The 26339-nt window shown below is 35.8% G+C and overlaps 1 protein-coding gene across 2 annotated transcripts in view; it reads right to left on the bottom strand.

Annotated features, from left to right (window-relative positions):
- Positions 1 to 26339, bottom strand: part of ADGRA1 (adhesion G protein-coupled receptor A1) — a 281612-nt gene that overhangs the window by 33199 nt on the left and 222074 nt on the right. The window contains exons 13-17 of one of the 2 annotated variants that reach the window (XM_057402264.1): positions 19258 to 19465; positions 18118 to 18326; positions 9622 to 9749; positions 8575 to 8698; positions 1900 to 2045 (exon numbers count right to left, since the gene is read on the bottom strand). In XM_057402264.1, the coding sequence (XP_057258247.1) occupies positions 1900 to 2045; positions 8575 to 8698; positions 9622 to 9749; positions 18118 to 18326; positions 19258 to 19465 (815 nt within the window). Of the gene's footprint in view, positions 1 to 1899; positions 2046 to 8574; positions 8699 to 9621; positions 9750 to 11066; positions 11324 to 18117; positions 18327 to 19257; positions 19466 to 26339 lie in introns of those variants that run through there. The other variant, XM_057402265.1, reaches the window with a different exon arrangement.

Here is a 26339-nt window from a genome sequence, read left to right as displayed (position 1 = left end):
CCAGGGAAATTAAAAGGCTCAGAAAAATTATCATTATCATTCTAAAAAGAATAATTACTAATTATGGGTTCATCATTTTCTTGCTTAAAGCAATTTTTAATTTTCCATATACTACATCTGTTTTCTACATGAAATTAAATTGATCCTTATTACTTTGAATCTAGTACTAACCTTTATGAAATCATATTAGACATTTCAGTGCCTGTGTCTCTAGGATATATGGTGCCCTAAGTGAGAAAAATAACTTAGAATCATTTTACTTCGTTATTAAATGACTATACTCATGTTCTCTTACAGCTAAAAGGATGTTTATAATTTCTATTACTAAACTTAAAATACCTACTGTTTATTTTAACTGCCTGAGGACCTCATCATGACTATTACAACAAAGATTCTAATTAATCGTTATTGTAACCTGATTGTCTATTGTTTTCCAAATCAAACAAGATTTGAATTTCAAGAGCATACACTCTACTGGGTCCGTGTAAGATGTAATAATTTTCTACCTTAACAGCCATGCTGTAGCATTTGAAAACTGGTAATTCATTTTGCTATGAACTAGTAAACAAAACAGTGGAATTCTCATCTGTGGAGAATGGTACAGTAAATAGAGGATTAGCAAAGTTAGGAACTCTCAGTGAAAGCTACTGTTCAATACGGCTTTTCACTGTATAAATTCTATGATGTTTTTATCAATTTCATCTCTAAAAAAAAATGTTATAAAAAGCAGAAAACTAATCAAGTTAATAAAGATTTCACTCAGAGGAATCAGACAGCAAAACACAATTCATCTTCCTATAGACTTTTAACAAGTTGTGACAACTTTACACGATCTTCTAGAAATGATACTTAAGAAACATTTTGTGTTCAAAATAAAATAAGCTAGGACTGTTTAAAAGAACATACTAAGCTGGATTTTTTACAGCAAAGGCGTAAAAATTAGAATTCGTATTTCCTGTCCTTCACTATAAAATTGAGGTCTTTAGTCTGAATAGACCATTCAGGTTTTTCCATGATCTATGGGAAAAAGAGAGGCACCTCCATAAGACAATTCATCTTGTCCTCACACAAACATCTAAGACAGATGGGAGGAATTGTCCTCTGGAAGTTCCTCTCTGTCTCAGACTCCCTCCAAAGTCTATACAGGGCCACTATATAACTTTGGCTAATACCTAACTTTTTGATAGCTACATTCAAAAAGATGAATCAATCTTCTCATACCTTTGGTTAGAAATTCTAGTTTGTGGCAAGTTGGTTTTGGTTTTTTTTGTTTGTTTTTTTTTTTTATGCAGACTGACTATTTTGGCTTCAAGTTTCAGCATCTCATAGGCATCTGGTTAAAATTCTTATTACATTAAACCTGCCGTGCTGTCAGAGACATGTTACTAGTCTGCTCTAAGTAGAAAGCTGACAGGGAGTCCAGACTTTCATTTGCTTCTCTAATAGCATTAAATCTCTGATGTGGAATGAGGGAGGCTGCTATCAGGTTATTAGGCTATCAATACAGGTGTGGGCAAGAGTTACACAAGAATAGATTAAGGCAAAGGGAGAATCCTTGTAGAGTAGTTTCTGATGATTAAATAATGCCTTAACGCAGAAGCGAGGGAGTATTTTTTCCTCCATAGGCAACCACAGAAACACCTGAATTGTTCCTGCTTAGATAAAGGTATATGAACCTGGCCAGTACCAGTTCTGCATATCCGCATCTCCTGACTAGAATTAACTATTAGCATACAACAAATATTCAGATTTGTAGATACACCTAAGTGACTCAAGTCCTCACGGATCCTATTTATAGTCTGAAAAAAAAGTAAAGAATACAGAAATGAAAGTGAAAGCTTAAAATTTATAAGTTTTAGGAATACATTTAAAAGAAAAGAAAAAGATAATATTCCATACCTGAGTAGCGGTTGCTTTGGATAAGAAGGCTGGTCACTGTTTTGGCATGGCTGAGGCTTTTTTGTGACTTGCTTATAAATATTCCTGGCAGTTACTCCAATCCATAGCATAGTAGAGAGTGTAGAATAATGTAGTACTATGCCAACCTAAAAGTAAGAGTAGACAGTTAAACAAGTTAGTAAATGAATCAGTAAAACAAAAATTTTTGAAGAATTATACATTTATTTTTAACTGAATTTGTAAATACATTAGTTTTTTCTTTCTGTCAGGTTATATCTAACTAGGAAAAACACTTTCAACAAGCAGATGGAAGTTGTTATTTAACCTGTCATTGATAATATTTCTGATACTAGATGGTATGTTATGAAAATAAGACTGTAAAGACATTTATTTTCTAAGAACCTGATTAATTACATTTTTTTACACCTCAATTTAAAGTGATGCAAAGCTTAGTTTGTGTGGTAAGCTTTGCTAGCTTATCATAACAATGCAATTTAAAACTCAATGAGAGGTCAGCATTTTTGCTTGCTATTTCCTTCATTTTTTAGGAATATCCTGCTGTATATCTCAGGTGTATATAGCCAAGCTTGACTTCTTGTAATGTGATCAGTGCTATTTGCCTAAAACCAGATTACTTTTGGACATATTTTAACGAATTTATAAACGTGGTCATACAATTTTTAAACTTAAATGACAGACCTTGGCATCCTCCCTTAAAAGGAAACACAAACTCTCAATATTGTTGTTATAATTTTGTTTCCAAGAAACCGATGTGTTTATCATTGAAAGTAAAATAAACACTTCTGAAATACTAACATCTTTGTTATATTAGTAATTGTTAGTCATTACTATGGAAACAGTAATTGGAATTTTAGCCAATCTTCAATGCCTCATTACTCCAGCTAAGTCTCCATCTGATTATGTAAAATGAGGTTACCTTTGGAGCAATAGCCTGACACTTTGCAGTGACAAGTAAAATACTGCTATAATTGAAAAGCACACAGATGTTTAAGGAATACAGAGAATTGCTGAATAAAGCTAACACATATCTGTTATAATGATTTATTTGAACCAGTGTTCATTCTTGCTCAACTTAAAAGAATTGATGGGTAAAGAAAAAAAATCCATTGATTTTTTTTACATTTAGTAAAATAGCACAAAACTTGAAGACAGCAGCAAATATCATCACCAGAAAGCCCTTTGTAATTTTCTCTGGGACTTGTCTGACACATTAGACGAGGGAGTATAAAGCCTTCATAACTATTGTTGCTTGAGGTAACAGAAGCAGAAATAAGAGAATGAGACAACTTTGTACCATCAGCTGGCAGACATTGCCAGTTCAGTGGCTAGTGCTGTCTGGACTTAGTTCATATGCAGCTTGAAGCATTTCTTTAGGGACACAGTGAATATGACTATGAACTGGAGGGGGAAGAGCGAGTGAAATGAGCAAGGCAGAAGGGAGAAGAAGGGAAGGAGAAAAGGGGAGAAAGAAAGGCAGGAAAATGAGAAAGAACTGGAAAAATTCTAGAGATTTGGTTAATAACTTCTTTCTCATTTCAGTATGACACTGCACTATATATTCTGTAATTATTCTATGCAAGTATGCCAGAGTCCATAAGAGTATGAACAGCAGGGATGAATTCCATGTGAGAAGGCACCCACATATGAAATTTGGACAACATATATGGCCATATGTAAAGAAATGATCAGCCACCTAAGTGAATGAGATTCCTACAAATAATATGATAAAACAATTTTATTGAACTTTCAAGGAGGCAATGGAACTGAACTGAACCCATCACGGTATGCCACACCTTAGTCACATTACTTTTCTTCACAGTGTACTGTATTTCAGTAGCTCAATTCCTTCTGATATATAGTCAAATCGTACAAACACGGACAAGAGACAGAAATGTTATCATCTTCTGTACTAATTCTTTAATAATGCACCTCTGTCTCTCTCAAAAAAGTATGCATTTACATTTCTTGCTTACAGGAAGAGGATATATCCTGATGATAGAGGACCTCCTCGTGACTGACAGACTTGAAGGACAATGGTGGCAATCTGGAGATACAATATATATGACACAACAAAAATGTGGAATTTGCAAGGGTGAGCTGAGCTGTTATATGAAATTCCACAGGAAAGGGTACCCCTTTCTTTGTGATTTTGTTTCTCATTTTCCATAACAAAATATGCTTTCTGGACTAGAACCTTTACTCTTATTCATCCACTAATAATAATGGGTGCCTCTTCCTCCCCATATCTCTGCACTACTGTCAGTCATGCCACGGAGATGTATTTTCCTCATTGCTGGACTCAGGCTGTGGCTGCATGCTCTTTTGCCCCTTCAGTGAGACCAGCTCTTTCTAGCTCTCTTGAGCTAGGAAGACATCTGAGCTCTATGCTAGAGATACACGAGATACCAGCTCATGACATGGAAGGGGAAGACAAGGCTCAACAGAAGGGGGAACAGGACAAAGATAGTTTTATTCAGAAAACTCACTTAATTCTGTTAGTAAATGTAAACCTTAGGTTTATGCACTAAAGGTTCAGGGTACAAATTTATCTGTGTATATGTTATTACTGGATTTGTAACTCTGTAAAGGCTAAGAAGCCAATACATAGATGAAAATTAAATAATGCAGTGTTCAATTAAAACTATTTTCACTCTAAGTAGGAATTTTGCATTTCACATAAAATTGTGGGGGAAGAGTCAAGTTTCCCATTAAAAACAAAGGATTATGATTTAATATATTTAAGTGATGACCCTTTTTCATAAGAAGATTTTCCACTGACAGGTGAAATGGTACAAATAAACTGTCAGGACATATGCATTGAAGACAGCATTGCACTTAAAACTGTTTAATAACTGCGGTTATATGGTAAAAGAATTTTGTTACTTTGGGCCAATTTTTTCCATGTCCTGTGTTCTTAGAACTCTTTGGGAAAAAGCACCAGCCTACTGAATAGAAGATTATGCTTTTGACAGTGAGAAGATGCTGTATGTGCTCTTTCAATAAATTTTAGTACCTTAGAGGTAACTTAAGTTCCACACCATGCAGTTACCATGGTAATGACCAGAACACACATTTATGCAAAGCATTTTAGCTCAGCTTTAACTTGCACAACATTTTCTTTGGTTTACTCTAGTTTTAAAACTTTTTTTTTCAATTATAATCATATGTCAGATAACATTGTCCTTCCTCAGCCAGTTCTGTTTGAAGAAGGATACGGATATTCACTGACATTCTGATTAAACTATTAATCCTGCACAGAAAGTGATTCTTTTCAGTGAGATGAAGGGATTCAGAAATTCCTTTGCAGTCTGTAACACCACTGGAGGTGAATATTTCATGATCTTAAAACATTTAGCCTTAGAAGAACCCCGTGCTTTCTTCACAGATAGAAAAATTGGAACTTGAGACCCACAAATCAGGTACCTGAGACCAGGAAGGACAATATTCAGCATGGGCATCTAACTCAGTAGCATGCAAAGTCTTTAGCTGTCATTGGCTGCTTCTAGTAAAGTTACCAGCAATCTGATGTCTTGCTTGCTTGTGCATACAGCTAGCTCTGTTCCTGTATTAGCAGAGATGAGCAATGCAGCTTTTAAATAGCAATCTTCACTTGAGACACCCTAACCTAACCCTAACCCTAACTGGCAAACTTAGCTTAATAACAGTATATCAATTTTACACCCATTTAAAAAAAAACAAACAACAAACATAATATCTCAAACAGAAAGAATTGCTCTTTTACTCCTCTTCCTATAATAATGCTATATATGCATATATATAGCATTGTATATACAATATATAGCATTACAGATATAGCATTTCTATATATAATGCTCCTATCTGAGATGTGGCACACAGCTCTAGCACTTCCTTAGTGTAACAGGATTCACACCCAAACCTTGGACTTCCAGTGTTAGTATTCTAGCTTCTAGGCTGCTGGCTAGCATGGAATGGGCTTCACCTTTCTTTCTGAAGACTTACTGCCCTACAGAAATGAATTCATAAGCAGCTTCACATATAACACTCATCAGGGAGAAGGAATATCTGAGCCTTGCCAAATTTTATATAGAAGCTTCTATTTGATAAATAATACAGGAGGTTCTTGGAGGTGTGATTGAAGTGATCATGCCACTCAGTGACTGGCCACTAGGATAAAAAATTATGATTATGACTCACTCCCTAGCTTTTGTGTCTCCTGAATCTTGTGCCCCTAAGCCTATTCTTCATGCTTCAACATGTTGAACTGATGATTTCATTCCCTATCATCCATAGCCTCACAGCTATCATGCTCTCCTGGAAAGCAGGAGCCACGAGACTGAATTATTTCAGACTGAGGGTACAGAATCAATGCCCCCCATACATGCGGAATAATCCAGGTAAGTTGTGCCTCCTTCCATCTCATTCCCTACATGAAATGAATACGCCTCCTTCTGCTTTTTGAAGGAAAGTAAACTGAGACCCAACTTTGGGAGATGGCCGTGGCTGACTACATCATCCACTGGCTAGCTCAAGCACCTTTCTGGCTATTATACTGGCTCTGGTTAATTCCATTCTGCTGTTTGTAACATAGCCTTTGTCTTGTATGAAAGATTTTGTCATAAATTCAAGACTCTGGATTCTACAACAGCCAGCTTTCAGTGACACCAAGAATCAGATTCAAGGGTAATCTAAACAGTCATTTTTACAGATGTAACTTCATTCACACAGAAAAACTGAAGAAGCAATCAACTTTTCCACAGCAGCATTCTAACATCAGTTTTCTTCATAAATCATAAAGTTGGCATGGCACATACACAAGTGAGGCTGTCTGTATGTTTAAATAGAACATCAGAAAACCACTAGTACGTCAACCTCTATACCTCCAAGCTTTGCCACCCTGATTATTAATTTACAGAGCAATACTCTCAGGATTATCCCAGGAGGAGACAGGTACTGGGACTCAGAATTCTGAAAATCATTGTTGTCATTAAGCAACAAAGGGTGTGTGGTGGGGTGCAGTGCGAGTGAGTATTTGTTTAGCCTCAGTTACCAGCCACAGGAGCCTTGTCTTAGATTGTCTGGACTGTTGCATCCATTAGCCCTACCTAATTACATCAGACAGTTTCTACCAGGAACCAAAGGACTGTGTAAGTCTTGTGTGTCCTGTATCTTTTCTATATTTTAACTGCTGATATTATCTGTTGTTGTAGCATGGTGTCAGATAAATAAATAACTTCATGAAACTGATTAGAAGGCACATGTGAATGGATCCGTTCAGTTTAAGGGCACGTTTCTCAGCAGCTCAGTATCTAGCCCTATACCATAGCAAGAAACAGCTGTCACTGATACTGTATTTTATGAAGATACCCCTGTAATTTATGTATTACTCATAACAGATTATTAATAAATCATTTATCTCAATTATTTCTTCATTATCGCTATCAATACTGCATTGTTACCACACAACCTATGAAGTAAATAACCAAACCATCACTGTAACAACAGATGGTCATTCATGATCATGTAATTACACGGCCATGGCTGCCCTACAAACTAATCTGCTACCTTCACTTGCAAACTGCAGGTAAAGACAACGGTAAGTGATATTTCAATTTGCTAGAACTCACAGATCAATTACGACACAATACACTAGATATAATGAGATACTTATCTCAGTATAACCTAGTAGACAACTGTGTCATTTAAATGAATACCTTGTAATATACATGGATAGATTTTGCACATCGAATATTACAGGTCATTATAGATCTACACATGCTGTTTATTGATGGTCATGTACAAGTACACACAAAAGGCTTCCAAAGCATCCCACTGAAAATCAGAGAGAGAACTGTTACACTAGTTGGGCAAGTTTTGCAGTGACTCTGCTGATGGCTGGCAAATTTGGCTGTTTACACCCATTCAAGCCATTCAGAAGAGCCAGATTAGTGACAGGCAAAATATCTGGAGAATGCTGGCTTAATAAAGTACTTTACTACAGGTAAATACCAACAACATTCATGAGATCTGGAGCACTTCTACAAAATCTGAGAGGAAGAAATATTTAAGACAAACAAATTGTAACAAGCCCTCATAAGACATTACAGAAGATGACTGAAATGACTCTCTTTACACACTGTACAGACTCAGCTTCTGTATTAAGAGCAGCTGAAGCCATGCCCTCTCTGCTCATCTCACAGTACTATATCCAAAGAAAGGATGAAGCAAGAGATGTGAAATAGTCCAGTACAATGAGGGGTTCATACATCACAAGTGTCCTGGTCAGCTTTCCCTCATTAGCTTGAGTTACAATTAAAAGACATAATCGTACTATAAACATTCATTCCAAAGATCAGAAAGGACACAAATATTTGGGAATCATAGTTTCCAACTATCCTGTAGAAGAGAGAAATACAGTTTTCCTGAATTTTTTAAAATAAGGAAAACTGAGCTGAAGAGAACTTAATGCATTGGTCAGCATCTCACAGAAACTCAGGTGACAACCAAACACTGAACACTCCCAGTACTGGCATTTTAAAGACTTATATAAAATGATGACTTATTCTGAAAATCTTAAGATCCATATAAAAAGAAAGAAAACAATCAATATTATGTTAAAAGACACAGTTTCAGGTTTTCAGTCTATCAGAAAGAATTACTAAGGCAGATACTTACAGCTTGACATATAATTGGATATTTAATGCGATTAATTCCACCAGCAAAAACAGCAAATGTAAGAGCAGTATGGAAACAAAAGTTGAGAAGCATGTGCCATCCTTTTCTACTTATTCTGATTGTACTGTTGAGAAATCACATTTCAAAATTAAAACACAGCATATTTATTATGAAAATCGTGATTTTGAAAAAATGCTTAATACCATAGAATTAAGTTCTCTGATTCTTGAGTACCTACTTAGCAATTTACATATAAGGCAGAGTCTTATTTATATAGCATTGAAACAAATGTTAAAAAGGTAAAATCAATGGTGAAAACTGTAGAGTCTACTGGCAAGGGTTTACTGACAAAGCTTCCTCCATCAGATCAAGCATTTAGAGTAATAAAAGCAAAAGGCTTATTCCATAGCTTCAGATATGCAGAACTTTAACAAGATATCTCTAAAGAATTAAACGGAAGCTGAAGATCAGAAGTCATTGCATTAAGTTCACTTAATTAATGTTTAGCAGCTTTTACAGTATAACACGTTCCTACTCTTTTAAATTGCTAACCGTCTTTAACAGAAGTATGTAGTTAAAATGGCGTTTATGTAAGTCTTTCATATAAAGGAAAACATAAGTTTTCTAAAGCCAAGAAGATTTAGAAAGTTTCTTTTATCCAATGACAGCTCCCAGTCATTCAATCATACTTGGTCTTAGAAGCCAACACTGCCAAGGTAGCTGACCAAAGTGCTGCTCAACTGGGATTTGCCAGAAAGCAATTTGATGATGCTTGTGGTTTTATATTGAATCATCAAGTTAGAAATCTTAGTAACAGTGTATAGAACATTTAGACGTACATCTCAGGAAAGATATAGCTTAGGAACAGCTTCAGAAAGGTTGACATAACCTTTTTTTTTGATTTCTCTGGTGTAAACTGCATTGCTGATATTACTATCCAACAGTAATACAGATTTTAATTTATCTTTTCAGTGAGGGTTAGAAAAATCAAAGTAACTCACCATAATGTTAACCATTTAACACAAGTACTTAAAATTGAATTCTTACCTGTGATGGACAATGTAGGTGATAATGGAAGCAAACAGGCACAACAACATAACTGCAGTACATGCATATACCACAGGGTGCAGAAACTCCCCTGGGTACTGGGGGAAAGACAGCACTGTCTTAAAATCCTATTGAGAAAGCAAAATGATTTAACGTTATTGGGCATGTGTGAAACTCTGAGACTTTGTTTCAATATGCCCTGTCATTTCTAGCTGTTCCCTTTCAAGGGCAGAAAAATAAAATTATGAACTTTTTCTGTAGATGTAGTTCATGAATTTAAAATAAGATTAGACTGTTCTTTCATCATCTGCATACACTTCGCAAGACAGAAATTAACTGTTTTGTACAAGCAGACACATCCTAATTAAAAAAAGGTCTGAAAAAATACATAGAATATTACATTTTCCAGGCATTAGCCCTATCTGTTCCTTCTGATAACATGAACTTTACATGTGTATTTTACTAAGATAGCAAGTGCAAAATATCAAATTATCATAAAGGTCTTTAAATGGCGCATATACGGCTGCAGATGAACCACCCAAAGACACAAAAGCCATGAGAATACACCCAAAATACTGACTGACTCGCTTCCCTATAAAAAATAATTCCCAGTTGATACATCTCCTCTGACCCAGTGACCTTCACACTTAGTTGCAAATTGTCTACTCCCTATATCAAATCAAAAGCAGCTTGACAGCTATATTAACAGCATAGTAAAGATCCATGCATTCCTTTTGGACCCATTAGTGCCTACTGACACAATTCTTCCCAAAAACCATAAATAAAAACTGTTAGTATCGTTGCAAAATTAACCACATCAAATTCCATTCAACTACTGGATCTCACAAGTAAGAAATAATAGGAGAGCTAAATCTGCAGGTGTGATGGATAGAAAGAAAGCAAAAGGAGCCCTTTACAGAAAAGACTGTGTTTTCAGACTATGTGAATTATACCAAGTATTACAGATTCACTGTAATGCATTAAGCCACATCTGTTTGTGGCACTACATGTCTGCAAGCAAATACTATAAATTAGACAGATAAACTATCACTTGAGTGCACAGTTTCATCTACATGCCAGTTTCCATTCACAGTGGCAAAACTGAACCCACATCCCAGCACAGAAAAAGCTTAAATCTGAAAAAGTACTGAATATGACAATCCAGCAAACTCTAACACTGAAAATGCTGGCATATATTTGAAAGAAATTTTTCTTATTTGTCATTTTTAGGTTCTCCTGAAAGAAGATTCAATACCCTATTTTACTGTGGTGAATTTTCACCTTTGAAGAATGGGTCTGTAATAATAATACATTTTGTAGTCAAGCTTGCATACAGAGAGCTGATTTCCAGCACTGTTATTTATGTATATGAACTTGTACAAGCAGCAAATGTTCATGAGTATATGCAATTATTAAGTCAGGGGGAAAGGTACTGTTCTGTTTACCTTCCAGAAGTGTCCTTACAAGTAACAGATGCCCTAGTAGTCATTATTTTTCTTCATACTAGCTTTACAGTTCCTAAGATTGATTGTACCAGTTTCTCCAGATGTATATTAATGTCAGTTCTAAAACAGAGCAGCTTACAACATACATAAAGATCATCAAAATGAACAAATAATGTAAGAACAAGATGGCAAATGTATGTCATCACATGCCATTTCTCTTCAAGTACTTCCTCAGCTTGTGTGTGTACCTCAGCTAATTCTGTCCAGACACCACCTGTCCCCACACAAGTCCTATTTAACCCTGACCAGCTGATCAAGACTCAAAGTCAGTGGTGCAGTCACTCATCACAGAGGTACTCCTATGATGTCTCCTAGTATCTTTCACTACTCCTAATCCATAGCAGAATAGAAAAGACCTCTGTCCTTTTTTTTTTTTTTTTTTAATCTTTTCTAGTGTGCATGAATATACATTCAGGATATACTGAATTCACAAATTTCAAATAATTCTTTAAAAGACTACTGGCTCAGAACTGCAACTGAATCTCTACTCAAACACCTATTTTTTGACCATCTCTTTTATTTTTTTATTTGCAGCATCTTCCCATTAATTCTTTTACAGAGTAAATTTCTCAAGGAAGACTAGTACTTACCAGAAATGTTCAGTACAGTTTTGGGTCATATTACTAGAGTAGTAATGTAAGTACTAGACAAGTTAAATAGAAATACTCTGCTGAAAATGATAAAATATTTACTTCTAGCTGTTACTAATATAGTCATACTTTGGTATACCAATAGCATACTTTGCCATAATTTTACGTACACACCTGCTGTATTTCTGTGCATTAGAAAAATCTGTTACTGAAACTAATACAGTAGTAAGTGCGGTTATTTAGAGAAATAAATATCTTGGATATTTCTGGGGGGAAAAAAAAAATCAAAGCACCAAACAAACCTCTGAAAAGTTAACAAAGTTGTGAAAAAGAAAACACAGTGAAGCTACACATTTACAAAGCAACAAATGAAAACAATTTTACTTGAAGTAGCATAATTTGGTGTACTAAGGAGCTGGCTTTTAACAGTGTAATGCAAGGATCAACCAATCACTAAGTTTAAATATCAGAATACAGAATGAAAAGAAATACTGTATGTCCTATAGAAATATAGCCTGCAGAAGAATCAAGAACAATCAGCATTTTATAGCTAATTTAATTTAAAATAATCATTTTTTATTATTATCTCTTTTCTAATCTTGTTCAGTAAATAAGAGGTGAAATTTTTGAGTATAATACTGCATAACTGCCAATGTAGAATGTAGAATGTGCTTTTTCAGAGCTTCATATATTGAAAATTTATTTCATTATAGATATATAATAAATATATTTTGGTTGCTTTTTGATGATAATGAAATGTTTTTGATTTGCCAACCTCCCCTGAGTAATCCTCCGGGGAAGACAACATACCAAAAATCAAGTTATTTTTTTAAATGCTGTACACAAAGCAGTATAATTGTAATATCCAAGCGCCACAGACACTTAGAGCGACAAGGGCATTTGAACAATCAGTTATGATAACATTTAGGTTCCCATTTGTATTTAGATTTTAGATTACTAGTAGTTAAACAAACAAACAAAAAACCCAAACCCTTATATAGTACATATAAGATGTTTAGGAGCACCAGAATATGAAAATTATCTGTAGAGCTGGGTCTCTATGGAGAGCCAAAAACACTACAACAGACATTGAGTGAAGCAGTTTATGTGCTGGGGAGAAGGACTGCTATTTGGTATGATCTCAACTGGCTGAACAGGCTGGAGGAATGGGTTCACAGAAACCTCATGAAGGTCAATGAAGAGAAATAAAAAGTTTCCTGTCTCTGGGACAGAGTAATTCCAACAGCAATACAGGCTAGTGGACAACTGACTGGACAAAATCTTTGCAGAAAAGGATCAGAAGGTCCCGGTAAACAGCAAATTGAAAGCAAGGCAGTGGTGAGCCCTTGTGGCACATAAGGTGAACCATGTATAAGGCCTTATTAACAAGACTGCAGGCAGCAGGCTGAAGGAAGTGATTATTCTCTTCTGTTCACTGCTTGTGAGACCAGATCTTGACTAGTCTCCAGTCGGGGGGGCTCCAGTACAAGAAAGGCACTGATGAATTGGAACGGGCCCTGTAGAAGTCACCAAGACAGTAAGATGGCTCAAGACCTAGATTCTAGGTCTTTAACTTGCATCTCCTATCTCCCAAGAACTAACCCATTTTACTGAGCTCCTTTATAGTGTGGATCCCTTTACCCTCTGGTTGAAGCTGCACCACAAAGAATGCAAGATCCATTCAGAAAGAAAGAGCAAATGGAAAGAAATATGAAAAAGCAACCTGAGAAGCTGGAATCTTCTGGGAAGCTGGACTCACTACTATCTATATGGGGTAAGCATTCTGTTAGGTGAGCAGTACATGCAGCTGAGGACTTAGATGAAGACTATGTGCCTCCTTGCAGGCCTCTAAGTGATAGCAGAGCTTAGAAATCTAGCTCTTCACACTGGGAAACATCTACGCATGCACATGCAGAGGAATCTAATTCCAGGGAATTTTGAAGTTCCCACTACACCACATGTCAACTTCCCAGATAGCAGGAAAACTTTCTGGACCTCTCTCATAGTCTTTGGTGCTTAAAATCTGCTAAGGTTTATTCTGTAGGTACAAAAATAGGTGTTTAAACAGAAAAAAAATTGAAAAGTTCATTCTTAAACCTCTCTTGATAAGCGGTCTGATATTTCAGAGTACTGAATCATGCTTCCACAGCCTGTTACAAGCAAACTGTGTGTTCTCCACCGGGAAAACATCAAATACTGTAATTATGTCAACCTTTTCAATGACATCTCTGTAATACTTCCTTGACTCATGAATTAACTTTTCAAAAGGCTTAGACAGGTATTTTAATTTGGAGAAGACCTGAAACATGGAAGTTTAGAAGATGTTTTTCAAGAATTGAACTTCATGAATAAGCCTAAGAAATCCTGCAATTGTCTCCAGTCACACTGAAAGTATTGAAAATGTTCCTTTTGTGGCTGTCATGATCCCACCAATTTGGAAAGACTTAGAAGATTTAGTGAATGCTTGTAAAACAACAGGAGAAAAACCTTAGCATGATCTGTTCCTAGTATCTTGCCTCTCCTCAATTTCTCATTCACACAATTTTCCACAGATTGCTTCCAGAATAGTTTCTGGAAGGAATTTGCTCTGGTTTTGCCAGCTCAGTCTCCTCAGCCTAATTATCTCAAATAGCCATCGACTGAATGTATGCTGCTTTTGCAAATAACAACTACATATACTCACAAAGAAAAAAATTCCAACAAAGCCACCTATGTTGTTTGGAATAAGAAGATACATTGTGACAAAACATGAAAGGGGTTGTTTCTGATTTTATGTTAGTTTAAGTCTTCTTCAGGATTACGATAAAACATTCTAACAGTATTTATTAATCCGTTTTATGCTAATTGAGAATTAGCACAGATAGATTTAAGAATTTTACTAGTGTTTGGCAGATTTAAGGAAATTGCTTCTGACAAAGCAGTCTGAGGGGGAAAAGGAAATGCTGTATACAATTACACTAATATCTATGACTATTGAATTGCCATTCTGGTCTAAGAAACATTAAAGAAAGAACAAAGGACACTGTATGCCGAAACATATTTAGCAAATTTTGAAATTCAATGTTGCTGTTAGATATTTTTGTTATCTCCTGAAGAGATTTTACTCAGATACACTATGGCCACGGGACACTAGATTGGTCATAACATACACAAATACTGACTTGAAAAATTAGAATACCGATAGACAGTTCAGTTCACAAAAGAGCACAAATACATAATACTTATAGAGTAAATACTTAGATATACTGATTCTTCAGAATCTGTAAGTTCATAATTTTACTCTAAATCAGAAAATCATACTGCAGGCTTCATAGTTCAAGATCCTAGAGGGATCTCCAAAGGAAACTGAAGTGTGACTGTCTCTTCCTCCTACTGGTAATGGAAGACAAAACTGGGGACTGGTTCAAATACATAACATATGAAGAGAAAGGCAGGCATACAGCTAGGGAATTTAGTTCACTGTATTTTCCTATTACCCCTAGGACATAACATTCAAAAGCTGATCAGAAATAAATAATACTCTCTTATGTCTGACATTGCTGTTTTACTTCTATCCACTGGCCCAACCCAGAGCAGAGCGAAAGTGTGAAAGCGCGGTGAGGGAAGGAGATTGTACCTCCTTTCCAACTCAATCTCCAAACTGTACTCTCTCTCTCATTGACATCACTTAACAACTGTCACAGAAAGAAATCAAATGACTCTACATGAATCCTCTCACTTGAAGAATGCTCATGCTTATTAATTATCAATCATAGCTGATAAATCCTTGATTGCTGCCTTTCTAAAAAAGGACTGTATGAAACTAATTTTAACCCTTTAACAGTACACAGGTAGAAACAACTTCTAGAAAAGCAGTTCAGGGAACTTTGTCATACTATTTAAAAAGATGACAGATCAGAATATGTGCTGTGCTAGCTACAAAAATGGTCATTTAGATTGACTGAGGCTTCTATTTACTCTTGTTCCAAAGCAGGATATTCATTATTCTGATGGTAATGTAAAGCTTTATTGCTGCTATTTAGTTTACTGATGCTAGTTGAGTATTCTGCTGTTACTCCAGAACATAATAATCAATTATGAATTTTTATAGGTTAATAGACTAGAGAATTACAGATTAATAACATGTATTATGATACTGTAGCTATTTTCATTGGCTACATACCATATGGTAGCTATTTTGAATTTCCTATCAGTTTGTTAGTATTTTAAAGTATGTTAGGCACCCGGGTGTCAATTAAGAAAACACACATAGGCACTTTATATTGTTCACATTATAAATTAATAGCTAAGTAGAACAATGAAATATTTTTCATTTCTGGTGTGAGAACTGAACTGCCCAGAAAAACACAGTCTCTAACAAATGAAACAATCCTTGACTTTATGCCACAAAACACTCATTAAGAAATAACACTTGAATGAAAATGGTCACACATAATGAAGCTACAAAAGTTTTCCAATAGCTGTTTAGAAAGCTGTTGTAAGACATATTTGCATGTGTGTGCATATATATATATATATGTATAAAAATTACTTAGGGTCAGGCATCTATTTGCTTATAAGTGACTGCGAAACATGAGCAAAGGAACATATCCCATTGTTTGCTACCATATCAACTGCAAAGCAAGGGTGAGTCTAAGATTTTCTTGTCTTGCACAGATAAAAATGAAAGATGCACACAAGGAAAAAAGCAAAGTTTAATTATTATAACAAAAACCTCCACAAAATCTCAACTAAAATTACATATCAGTCAGAAAAGGCACACTAACCTGCCTCAGTTGCCTTTACAGTTCTAGAAAAACGGATCTGCTACATCTTATCAGAGAGAAACGTGCATTTGGCTTTACAAACCAAAAATTAATTGTAGCCCTTGTGTCAGTACGCAGTATTTGCAACCAAAATAAAAGTAGCTGTTTGCAAACAATTAGTTAACATATACTCAAAGTTTCAGAAGAACAGGCTAAACCCAAGCAGTTGAAGGAGGAGGAAGACATTTTGGGTGTGGCACCTGCAAAGTCAACAGGTACTTTCTTTAATGAATTTAGAAAAACATTCTCAAAGCAAGATTATGTTTCACATTTGGGGAAACAAGTGGCTGGGGTAAAAAACGGAACTCATTGACGCTGTAGGAAATGAGGGGTATTTGATGTCGTTGAATCTTAGAAACAGCTCTTAAATTCTGACCAGTTCTGGAATGGGTGAAAAAAATGTTCCAGTAACTCTGAGGGAAACCAGTTCTTAGGAAGTGGACGATAATATCTGCATTTAACTCGTGGGTGCCACAGTCTTGTGCTATGATTGGCTGCCATCTGGGCTCCATCTGACAGCAGCAGATTGGTATTCTCTGCACACGTCCTTGCAATTCCTGTCTCCTATGTTTGCTGTCCCTTACACATACACACAATATATTATTTACCCAACTATAAACATTTCTGTAATGTACACAAGCAGCAGCTACAGTGCAATCATGCATCAGCATTCAGGATCAATCTGGTATTAACAGCACACATCTGGCTATTTTTTTTTACAACTGGTTTATAATAAATATTTTTAATGGTGCAAACATTTTCTCACTTATATTTTAGAAAGCTCTAATTTTTTGTTTGATTTCCTTTATTCCCTGAATAATTATAGGTTGTTATTGCACACATATTTTTGCTTTCTTGAAGGTAACTTTCTGTTAAGCAGGATAGTTAAATAACTGCAAAGGGAACTGTAAGTGTGACTGAGAACAGACCAAATCAGTCTGATGTGTTAGCACTGCACAGAAATATTTTTCTCCATGAACAGCAATTTGGTAAGAAGGCAATCAGCACTGGTATACAAACTAAAACTCCTACAGGATCAACAAGGACAGCACTGCCCTTACTTAAAAGAGCAGAAGATGTTATTTCTCTCCATTTATTAAATGATTCAACATTGCGGTATGCCTGCAACTAATTAGTATGATCAACACAGTGCAGGGCAGGAACAAAAGCAGACCAGCCTCTGAGATGTGCTGATGTAAAACCACACAGGAGTATGCATTTTTAAACCCTGTCCTATAATTTATAACCATTACGTACTAATCTTTCCTTGATGGAACTTTCAGTTGTAAGGCTGAATTTAACGTCATTTCTGATTAGGCATGTCTCTGGATATTAAAACTGACCAGCAGATTTATTAACTTACTAGCAGTTAAATAACTTACTTTCTTTGACTGTGTTATACTAAACATTATAGAAACCATAAGGTCAGTTACTGACAAGTAAGAATGAGAGATGCACATAAAAAGAACATATATGCATGGCGAGAGAGAGAGAGAGGAGGAGGGAAAGAGAGAAGAAAGGAGGAAGGAAGGGAGGGGAAGGGAGGGAGAAGAGAGGTAGAGAAATACACGTATATTTGCTAAGTCATATACTTACCATTAGCACTGCAAAGTTACTGAAGTGCGTACTCTGAATGGTGGTAATATTGCCTGCGGAACTAATTATGTGGCACCCTTCTCCCCACCAGCCTCCATGTCCATCTAGAAGGTCAAAATCCCAGAAGGCTGCAATGGGGTCTATACCCAGTGCAAAGTGCCTCAACCCTATAGTAAGAGGGCTGGTGAGGTTTCCAAAACTGCACCCATCTGCAAAAGCAACAAACTGAATCAGAGAGATGGAGTGGAAAAACCTTTATTAATGAATGCTGTGTAAAGAGATCAGATACACTAAACTATAGGGAAAAAAAGCAATAGGCATACATGCTTAATGGTCAGAATCAAAGGCAGTGCTCACATTTGGAAAAGTTTGCAGTAGTATAAATAAATCTGAGCATTTCAATACCACATTGTGTCCAAATAATCTAATCATTCTTAACAAAGCAGATTTTTTCTGGTGTTGTTTCAGGTACTTCTGTTGTGACCAGTGTTATACTATTGCCCATGTAACTGCAGAAACAGCTCAGTTTCATGCTATGATTAACAGCTGAGACAGTTTTGCACTTTGAAAGTCACATTAAAACATTTTTTAAATGTTAATAGAAATGAAAGCACTATTCAGTATAAAATAAAATTAGTAAAATTGCCTGGGTGAATAATTAATAAACATAATGACTCACTAACACACAATATATCACATTTAGACAAAAGCTTTTAACAAAGCCTGTTTCACATCCATCGTATCAGAAAGTATTCTGGTGAGTATTAATACATGCAACAGGGCACTACACCCCCTCCAAAAGCCTCGTTTTTATCAGTGCCTAGGACGTTAACACTGTGATTTTCATTGTGAAGTGTAAAAAAGGTTCTTTCCTATAGCACCATGCTTTAAGAAACAACCTCTGTAACAACACGGTCAAGAAACAGTAGTCCAAAATTTGCATTCTAGTCATACTGCAAGTGCATTTCTTTATTTGCAGGATAGTCTTAATAAAATCATTCAGATTGAAAACATTTGTACTGAAGAAAGAGACTGTTTTCAGCCTCTCTGCACACTGTATACTCTGCTCCTCTATTCTCGACATAATCAAGTATACCGTAGCTTTTAGATTAAAGGAAATAATGCATAACAGGTCCTCACCTATTTTAGCAAAAACAGCTGGTGTGGCAACCGTCCTACGTTTCCCATCATCTGCAAGATTTGATGAGTTTCCTGTGCTAGGAAAGAGTTTTCCATTCCGAAAGACAATAAACTGTAGCTTGCAAGTGGAGTTATCAACAGATTGCCAGGCTGAAGACGGAGAGAAGACAGACTGTGGCAAATGAACTGAAGCTACTGCTACAGCATTCTGTACAATGAGAAAAAAAAAGAAACATTTAAAATGCAAATCACAACAGGGTTGCTTTCATGATGTTTTAAACTCCGGTACAAGAAATGTGTGCTGCCTTCCTTTTCCAACAGACTGGAAGCGACCAAAGAAGCACGAGCTGTAACCATGGGAATAGGATCGGTACAGTGCATATTAAAAGGGAAAACGTTTTGATTGAATGTGAGAGTCTATATGGTCAAGCTCCCTGCTGCAGAGGTGAGAATGGTTCTTACCATGCCTGCTAGAGGGTCCATCAACACTGCAGATCTGATTTAAAGAGACAACCTCTACCAGGTTTTCTCCTTCACTTAAAACAGAATCAGACAACTTACACTAGAACATTTCTCTGAAAGGGTACTTAAAGAGTATAAAAATAATTTTATTAATACAAAGAATTGCATCAGCTGAGAATTGCAAGTGCAGTAAACAACACATTTTATGAGTATGTTTTTCTTGCTTCATATAAGGAGAACCAGTTAACTGTGTTTCACTAGTGCAGGGTTAAAAAATATTACAGACACTAATGTACAAGAAGAAAACAAGACGGCACTGGGAGAAAATGAATGAAGACTGTCAGATCGCTGTAATGGCTTTGAGTTGTGAGTGTGTTATACACCCTTTTACAAGCAGATAATTCCCTTACAACAAAGCTATACAATACATCAAACATTATGTTCTCAGGACTTAACTCGTCAAACATTTTTTTCCTACCAAAGTAGCAAACTAATCATTAAAGACTGATATTTGCAAGAAAAAACAGAAGATGAGCAATGGGAAAATAAACAGGGAATCTGTCCTGAGCCTTGAAGTCAAAAGTCTATGTATTTAAAAACAAACAAACTACAAAATGCTCTAATTTGCATTTCCCCCAAGGGCAAAGTATAGCTTCTGTGCACAAAATTTACATAGATTATCACACAGTTTACTCTAAGCACATGTGCGCTACCTCTTTGAGAAGTAGAGCAATAATTTTCACAATGATGTAAACAAACATGACATTAATATATGTCCACATGCTGGGAGAAACATACATGTGAGAGAGAAAACAGATCAGCAAACTAAAAAGAATATGAGAAGCATCTACTGACCTCACAATAAATATGGGAGAAAAGCACGAGTAGTCTATGATGTCATTGGTAGGCTTAAATAAACAGATAAAGTCTTCTGTATAATTTTATCTTTATTGTCATGTATATTTTAGAAACGATTTGCGATTTTAACACTAAAAAGGGCAAAATATCCTTTTAAAACGAAGTAGTCTATCTAGGTAATGCCACTTACCAAAATACTCAGCAAAACCAGAGCAAATAACAACAGGACATTTCTACACTAAATTTTAAAATTGTTATGAAGGTTTTAATGAGAACTGAGCTAAGCATCAAGCATTCATCCTTAGATTGTTTCCACTGCCTAATTCACTAAAGCTGTCATAATTGGCTTTATCTCATGCTTCTGAAAAAGACATATTTTACTCTATGATATCCCAAAGTATCTGTATACCCTGAACCTCTGATGATACCATTTTGGCCATAAATTTGTTATCAGTAAGTACGTACAGGAATTTTTTGAAGTGTCATTTGTCAAACCTGAGATCACTGTTGAGGTCTTGCAGAAGTGTAAGACAAATTACAGTGCGCTTAACTGTATACTGAATTTTTATTATCATTCTATGCTGAAAAAAGCAACAACTATGACATTAAATTACATTAATTATTATACTCAAAAAGAGAAAGCTAGAAGCATCTGAATTAGCTTATGATAATGAAACCAACAGCTAAAGGCACTGGGATAAGCAACAATGTCCTACAATGACAAAAGCCGTCCTACACAAGCCAGAGACAACAGGTTTATAGCACTTTTGCTAAGAGGGGAAATTGCCTAATTCATTGTGGTTCTCCAATTTCTTCTTCATTGGGACTTACTGATACCAACAGGATAAAGTAATAGTGTATACAGGGCTTAGCTATGAGACTGGGGAGGTACAGAGAAGAGGCTGCACACATCTGAAGCACAGATTGCTGGTGGGTCTGTTGACAGGTCGCACAGCTAGAGAAAGACCAAAGTGATGTCCATCCCCACCTCCTCATTATGGCCCTGTCTCTTCCCACACCCATCCACCCCAGACTCTTCACTAAGTTGCATAAAAGAAAGAAATCTGATCATGGCACCCCAAAATCTTACCCACAGACTACAGCTTTGCCTCAGAGAGACAAAGTCAAATGCAGTGATAAAAACCTGTACACAGCCTACAAATGATTTAGCGTGGACCAGTCACACTCCTTGGGCTGACTGAGCAAATCTCATATATGTAGCAACATCTAATTACTTACATGACAAAAAGACACATTTACAGAAAATTATTTCCTTATTAGACTTCAGGAGAGTGTTTTTCCCTGTTCGCCTCCTCAAAATGTACCAAGAATATGAATACCCATAACATTAACTATTTAATAATCTTTACTAAATAATGTCTACAGCCAGTTCCTGGGATACAATTTAATTGCGAATATTACCCTACGTAATAACCAGGAAGTCTGGTGGAGCAAACGGCAAAGGGACAGGGCTGTTCATTGAATGGACAAAAGCACATGTAAAGTCAAGCCACTCACTGCACATCAAATATTTACTATATGTAGAAATTCTTCAAAATTAAACATCAAATTCTGCTACAGCAACAACCCTTCAAACAAGCTCCAGTGCTAGGATACTAATGAGAAATGCACACATTGAGAATGCCCACACATTCACAATGCTGTTTAAAATATGAATAAATATTTGTGAACAATTTTACTTCTAAGACATGTGAGAATTTTTCCAATAGCATTACTCATTATTCACAGGAAAGGAATGATCTGAGCACTCAGCAATCCCACTTGAGTAGACAATAGAAGGAGCCTGACTTGAGGCTTAGTCTTGGATTTTGCTAAAATAAGACAGTGTGGTAATAAGTCAGTTCCACACTCTTTCCTTAGTTTCACTCTCACTTGGTGAAAAAAAAACATGGTATTTCTTTTGCTCTGCAAGGTGCTCCAGGGTCCAGAGATGAAACACGACATGGGAACAGATTACTAAACCCAATGACAGCAACATCAAATTTTGAGTGAATAACTGTGCTTCAGATGTTTCAAAATCCACAAGAATCATTTAATTTTAAAAAATTTTATTTGGACACCATATCACCACATCACATATGAAGTGACATTTCTGAGCATGCTAGGGGCAGCATCTCAGGAATCTGCTCCACCTCTAAGAGGGGAGAAAGAACACTAGAAATAGAACCACCATCAAGTATCCTGCATAGGAGCTGCAGCTTTGCAATGACACAGGTCAGCACCGGCATCTCATATTTTCCCAGGAAAAGCTTAAGAGTCTGTGTCAGCAATTTACTAGTCAAGATCTAAACATTCAGTGAGCATTTTCAAAACAGAGTATCAATAATTTCTTCCTGACTCCATTTCACTTTTAGTCCTATTAACTGGATTGTACTGGCATTGATCAGAAAAACAAAATCCTGAACATACTGTAGATTTTTCTAAGGAATATTTTTCTGCTGGAAAATACCAGTGTTTTAAAGTGCAAGCTATCCACAAACATCCACCCATTTGCACATAATTATGATAGAAATCATACGAATTTCAAAACCTGCCCATATATTCAAAAAACTGCTGTATGACCTGCAGCCAGGGAAAAAGGGCTTCTCATCTCTAAACCAGATCTGAGGATTTTCTGGGAGGCCTCCTAGGACTTCTGGCTCCTAAGACTTCCTGGAACCTGGGAAACTTTCCAAAAAAACAAATGAAAGGTTGTTTTCAACACTGAATCATAATTTGGAAAGTGCAGTTTTGTAAATAATTTTGAAGTTTCATTTCTTGTTTCCATTTCAGAGCTACTTTTTTGTGCATGTGGATTTTTTTTCAACATATTTGAGGAACAGAAACAGCACAAGCAAATCCAAATGGATCCTAAAAGTTTAAAATTTGAATGGAAAATCTCATTCTAAGAGGAGAAGGTCCTCAGGATACTGAGAGCTACTGAGTCTTGATATTTTTGCAGTTCATGCATGTATGACATGTTAAAAATGTTATAAGGGAACAATGAAAGATTGAAAGCAAAGTTTTTCCCCAGGTAATTTTATTCTGGTCAGCATTCAATTTCTTATAATCAGTGCTAGCACTTATAAGGAGTTTTTAAGTGTTTAGGGAAGACAGACTCTTGCCTTAGGAGCCTTTGTGATATGTTGGCCCTTCTACTTTCACGATTCTTTGAAGAAATCTGCTACCACTTTCAACATTGTTCCCCCATTATCTACTTGTCTAAAATTTAGCACAAGATTGAGAAACCATACCCATTATCAGATGATCAGTATCAAAAAAAAGATACTTGGTAACCACTGTGGAATGACATAAATCATTTTTCTTGTGTATGCTTTGATACTAGATTGATTTTGAGTTTCAAGCACAGTATTTTGCTTTGAGATAAAATATTTTTCATAGGAGAGTAGCCAAATTTAAGTCCTCAATCATAAGGTATATTTTTCCCAACAGCAATTTCCTCGACTTAAAAAACAAGACCTTAACAAAAGGTTGGAAGAAAACTGGAAGAAAAAAAAAAAAGAGGAAATAAAATAATCTGAAAGCCTGGCAGAGAACTGGAAAGGCAACTCCACTGCTTCCAGATTGTAAAGAATCTGATGAGGTGTTTTACAGATTCAGATGCATATTATTATGATATGCATATTATATTATTAAAAATATAAGGGTGTTGCCAAAATAGGCACATGCTACATAAAGTAGCAGTAAAAAAAAAAAATTGGAAACTAAACTGTATGGGTAATAACCTATATTACTAAATACGTACTGAATGAGTTAACAGTGGGGTCACCATTATAAAAGTAAGCAAATAAATTATTTATGCATGTACAGAAGATTTTATTTAGTCATAGCACCTTCTTAGAAGCAACTGAAGATTTTAGTTTGGATTGCATCTTAAAAGTTTGGCAGTTAACATAAGAAAGAAAGTGTAAAATTGTTTTTTTCAGCTGTCTCTCCTGGTAGATACTTAAATAATACTCCTTTGGAATTACAGCAGTATATGATACATGAGATTAGGACAGACATGTGGCCCAGTGCTGTGAGGATTTAGGTAGACTGTACATGAGTACTAATCTCCTTTTTTGGTATGGAAAGTATCAACAAACACCCCCCAAAATTTAGACTATCTGGAAAAATGCCAAAGAAAGGTTCTGTAAAAAGAATGAAAACATTGCCAGTTTGAAGAAATATGGTTATACTAGACGCATACTCAATAACAAACAATTTGACAGGTCCTAAAAGAGACAGGATTAATTTAGACCTTTTTTTTTTCTTTTTCTAATTGGGGCGGGGGGGGCACCATGAAAGCAAAGTAGGCCATCCCCAGCCATGTTAACTTATCTACACATACTTGCTCCTAATTTGTCAGTTTAGCTCTTTTTAGGCTGCTGTTTAAACACAAGTGTGGAAGGCTCAGGGATGACTAGCAATGACACAGCTTTACACAGATTCCCAGAGAAAAATGAAGAGGTACTTCCAAAAATGCAACATAAAATCACCTAGCTGTTGAGATGAAATTGCAAAGTGCATTAAGATTATGATGTGATAAAGTCATTACATAGTAATGCTGCAGCCCACATCTATCTCAATATCTGTAAACCTAAGTATAAAGTGCAAGATATCTTTGCTCTAGCCAGGCATAAATGCTGGATTGATGCAAAGTGAAAGTGTGGCATCAACAAGAAAGGCAAATTTTATGAAAAGTTCTCACTAATTAATAAAGGTTTTCTAGAGCATTGTCTAGAATATTTCTATAGAAATGTTAGATTTAGCAAATAGCAAGGAAATTTTTGAAAATCTGGTAATATAAAATAATCTTGGAAAATCTGATCATCAGTAACCCTTTACTAATAAAATTTAAAAATAAAAGTAGTCTCCACATTAGGATTTTGCATTTCAAATTTGAAAACTTGGTAAACTCAGGAAATTCACTGAAAAAAAATACCAGGGCTTTACAAGACTGAGAATGGATAAGCAGATCAAAAAGGACAATGAGCATCATCAGGAAGCCTACGAAGAAGAAAAAACCTCACTGATCAGTGAAACAAAACAGTATTAAGTTTCAAGAAATTGACAGCTATTATAATAACTCCCAAAAAAATTTATGTACAGCAGTTAAGTTCTCCAGATCTATATTAAAAATCAGGACAAAGAAAGTAGCAGAGCTGCCATATAGAAGGAAGCGGGTAATACATTTTTTTATGTAACCTCAATGAAAGCGTTGATATTTACATAGAGACAATGTTAGGATCAACAATGAGAAAAAAGAATATAAAAATTACCACAAATGTCAAAGCAAAATTCAATAAAAGCTGAATATTGTTATACAAATATTTTAAAGAACTGATACATGAAATTGGAGGACAACTGTAATTTTTTTTTTTTTTTTTTTTAGGAATCTACCAAGTTGGTCAGAAAGCAACGATGACTGCTCTGTAAAATGATCTGCAGTTGCGGTGAATGAGTGAGCCAAGTTTGGCATGTCAATAATGATATAGACTTACGCACAAATTAACAAATTTAATGCACAGTTTAAGATCACTCACAGCTGCTGCTGCTGCCATATTGGCCTACTTCTGTGTCCAAAGACAGGCAGCTTTTAATGAGTTCAAAACCGCTGACTGGTAAATTGCATGAAAACGTGGTTTCCTTAAGCACTTCTACGTGGACCACTATATCATTGTTTCTGGGTTCTAGTGTGATTCTCTGAAATTGCTTATTCATAAGTGCATAATCCCTCCAAACCATAGGTCAGTGTTTCA

The sequence above is a fragment of the Pezoporus wallicus genome, unplaced genomic scaffold (assembly GCF_028554395.1).
Source record: "Pezoporus wallicus isolate ANWC-B61680 ecotype Strahan unplaced genomic scaffold, APGP_CSIRO_Pwel_v1 contig_6787, whole genome shotgun sequence".
NCBI classification, from domain to species: Eukaryota; Metazoa; Chordata; class Aves; order Psittaciformes; family Psittacidae; genus Pezoporus; species Pezoporus wallicus.
Note: the sequence above shows the minus strand (reverse complement) of the source record. Positions and strands in the feature narration are given on the sequence as shown.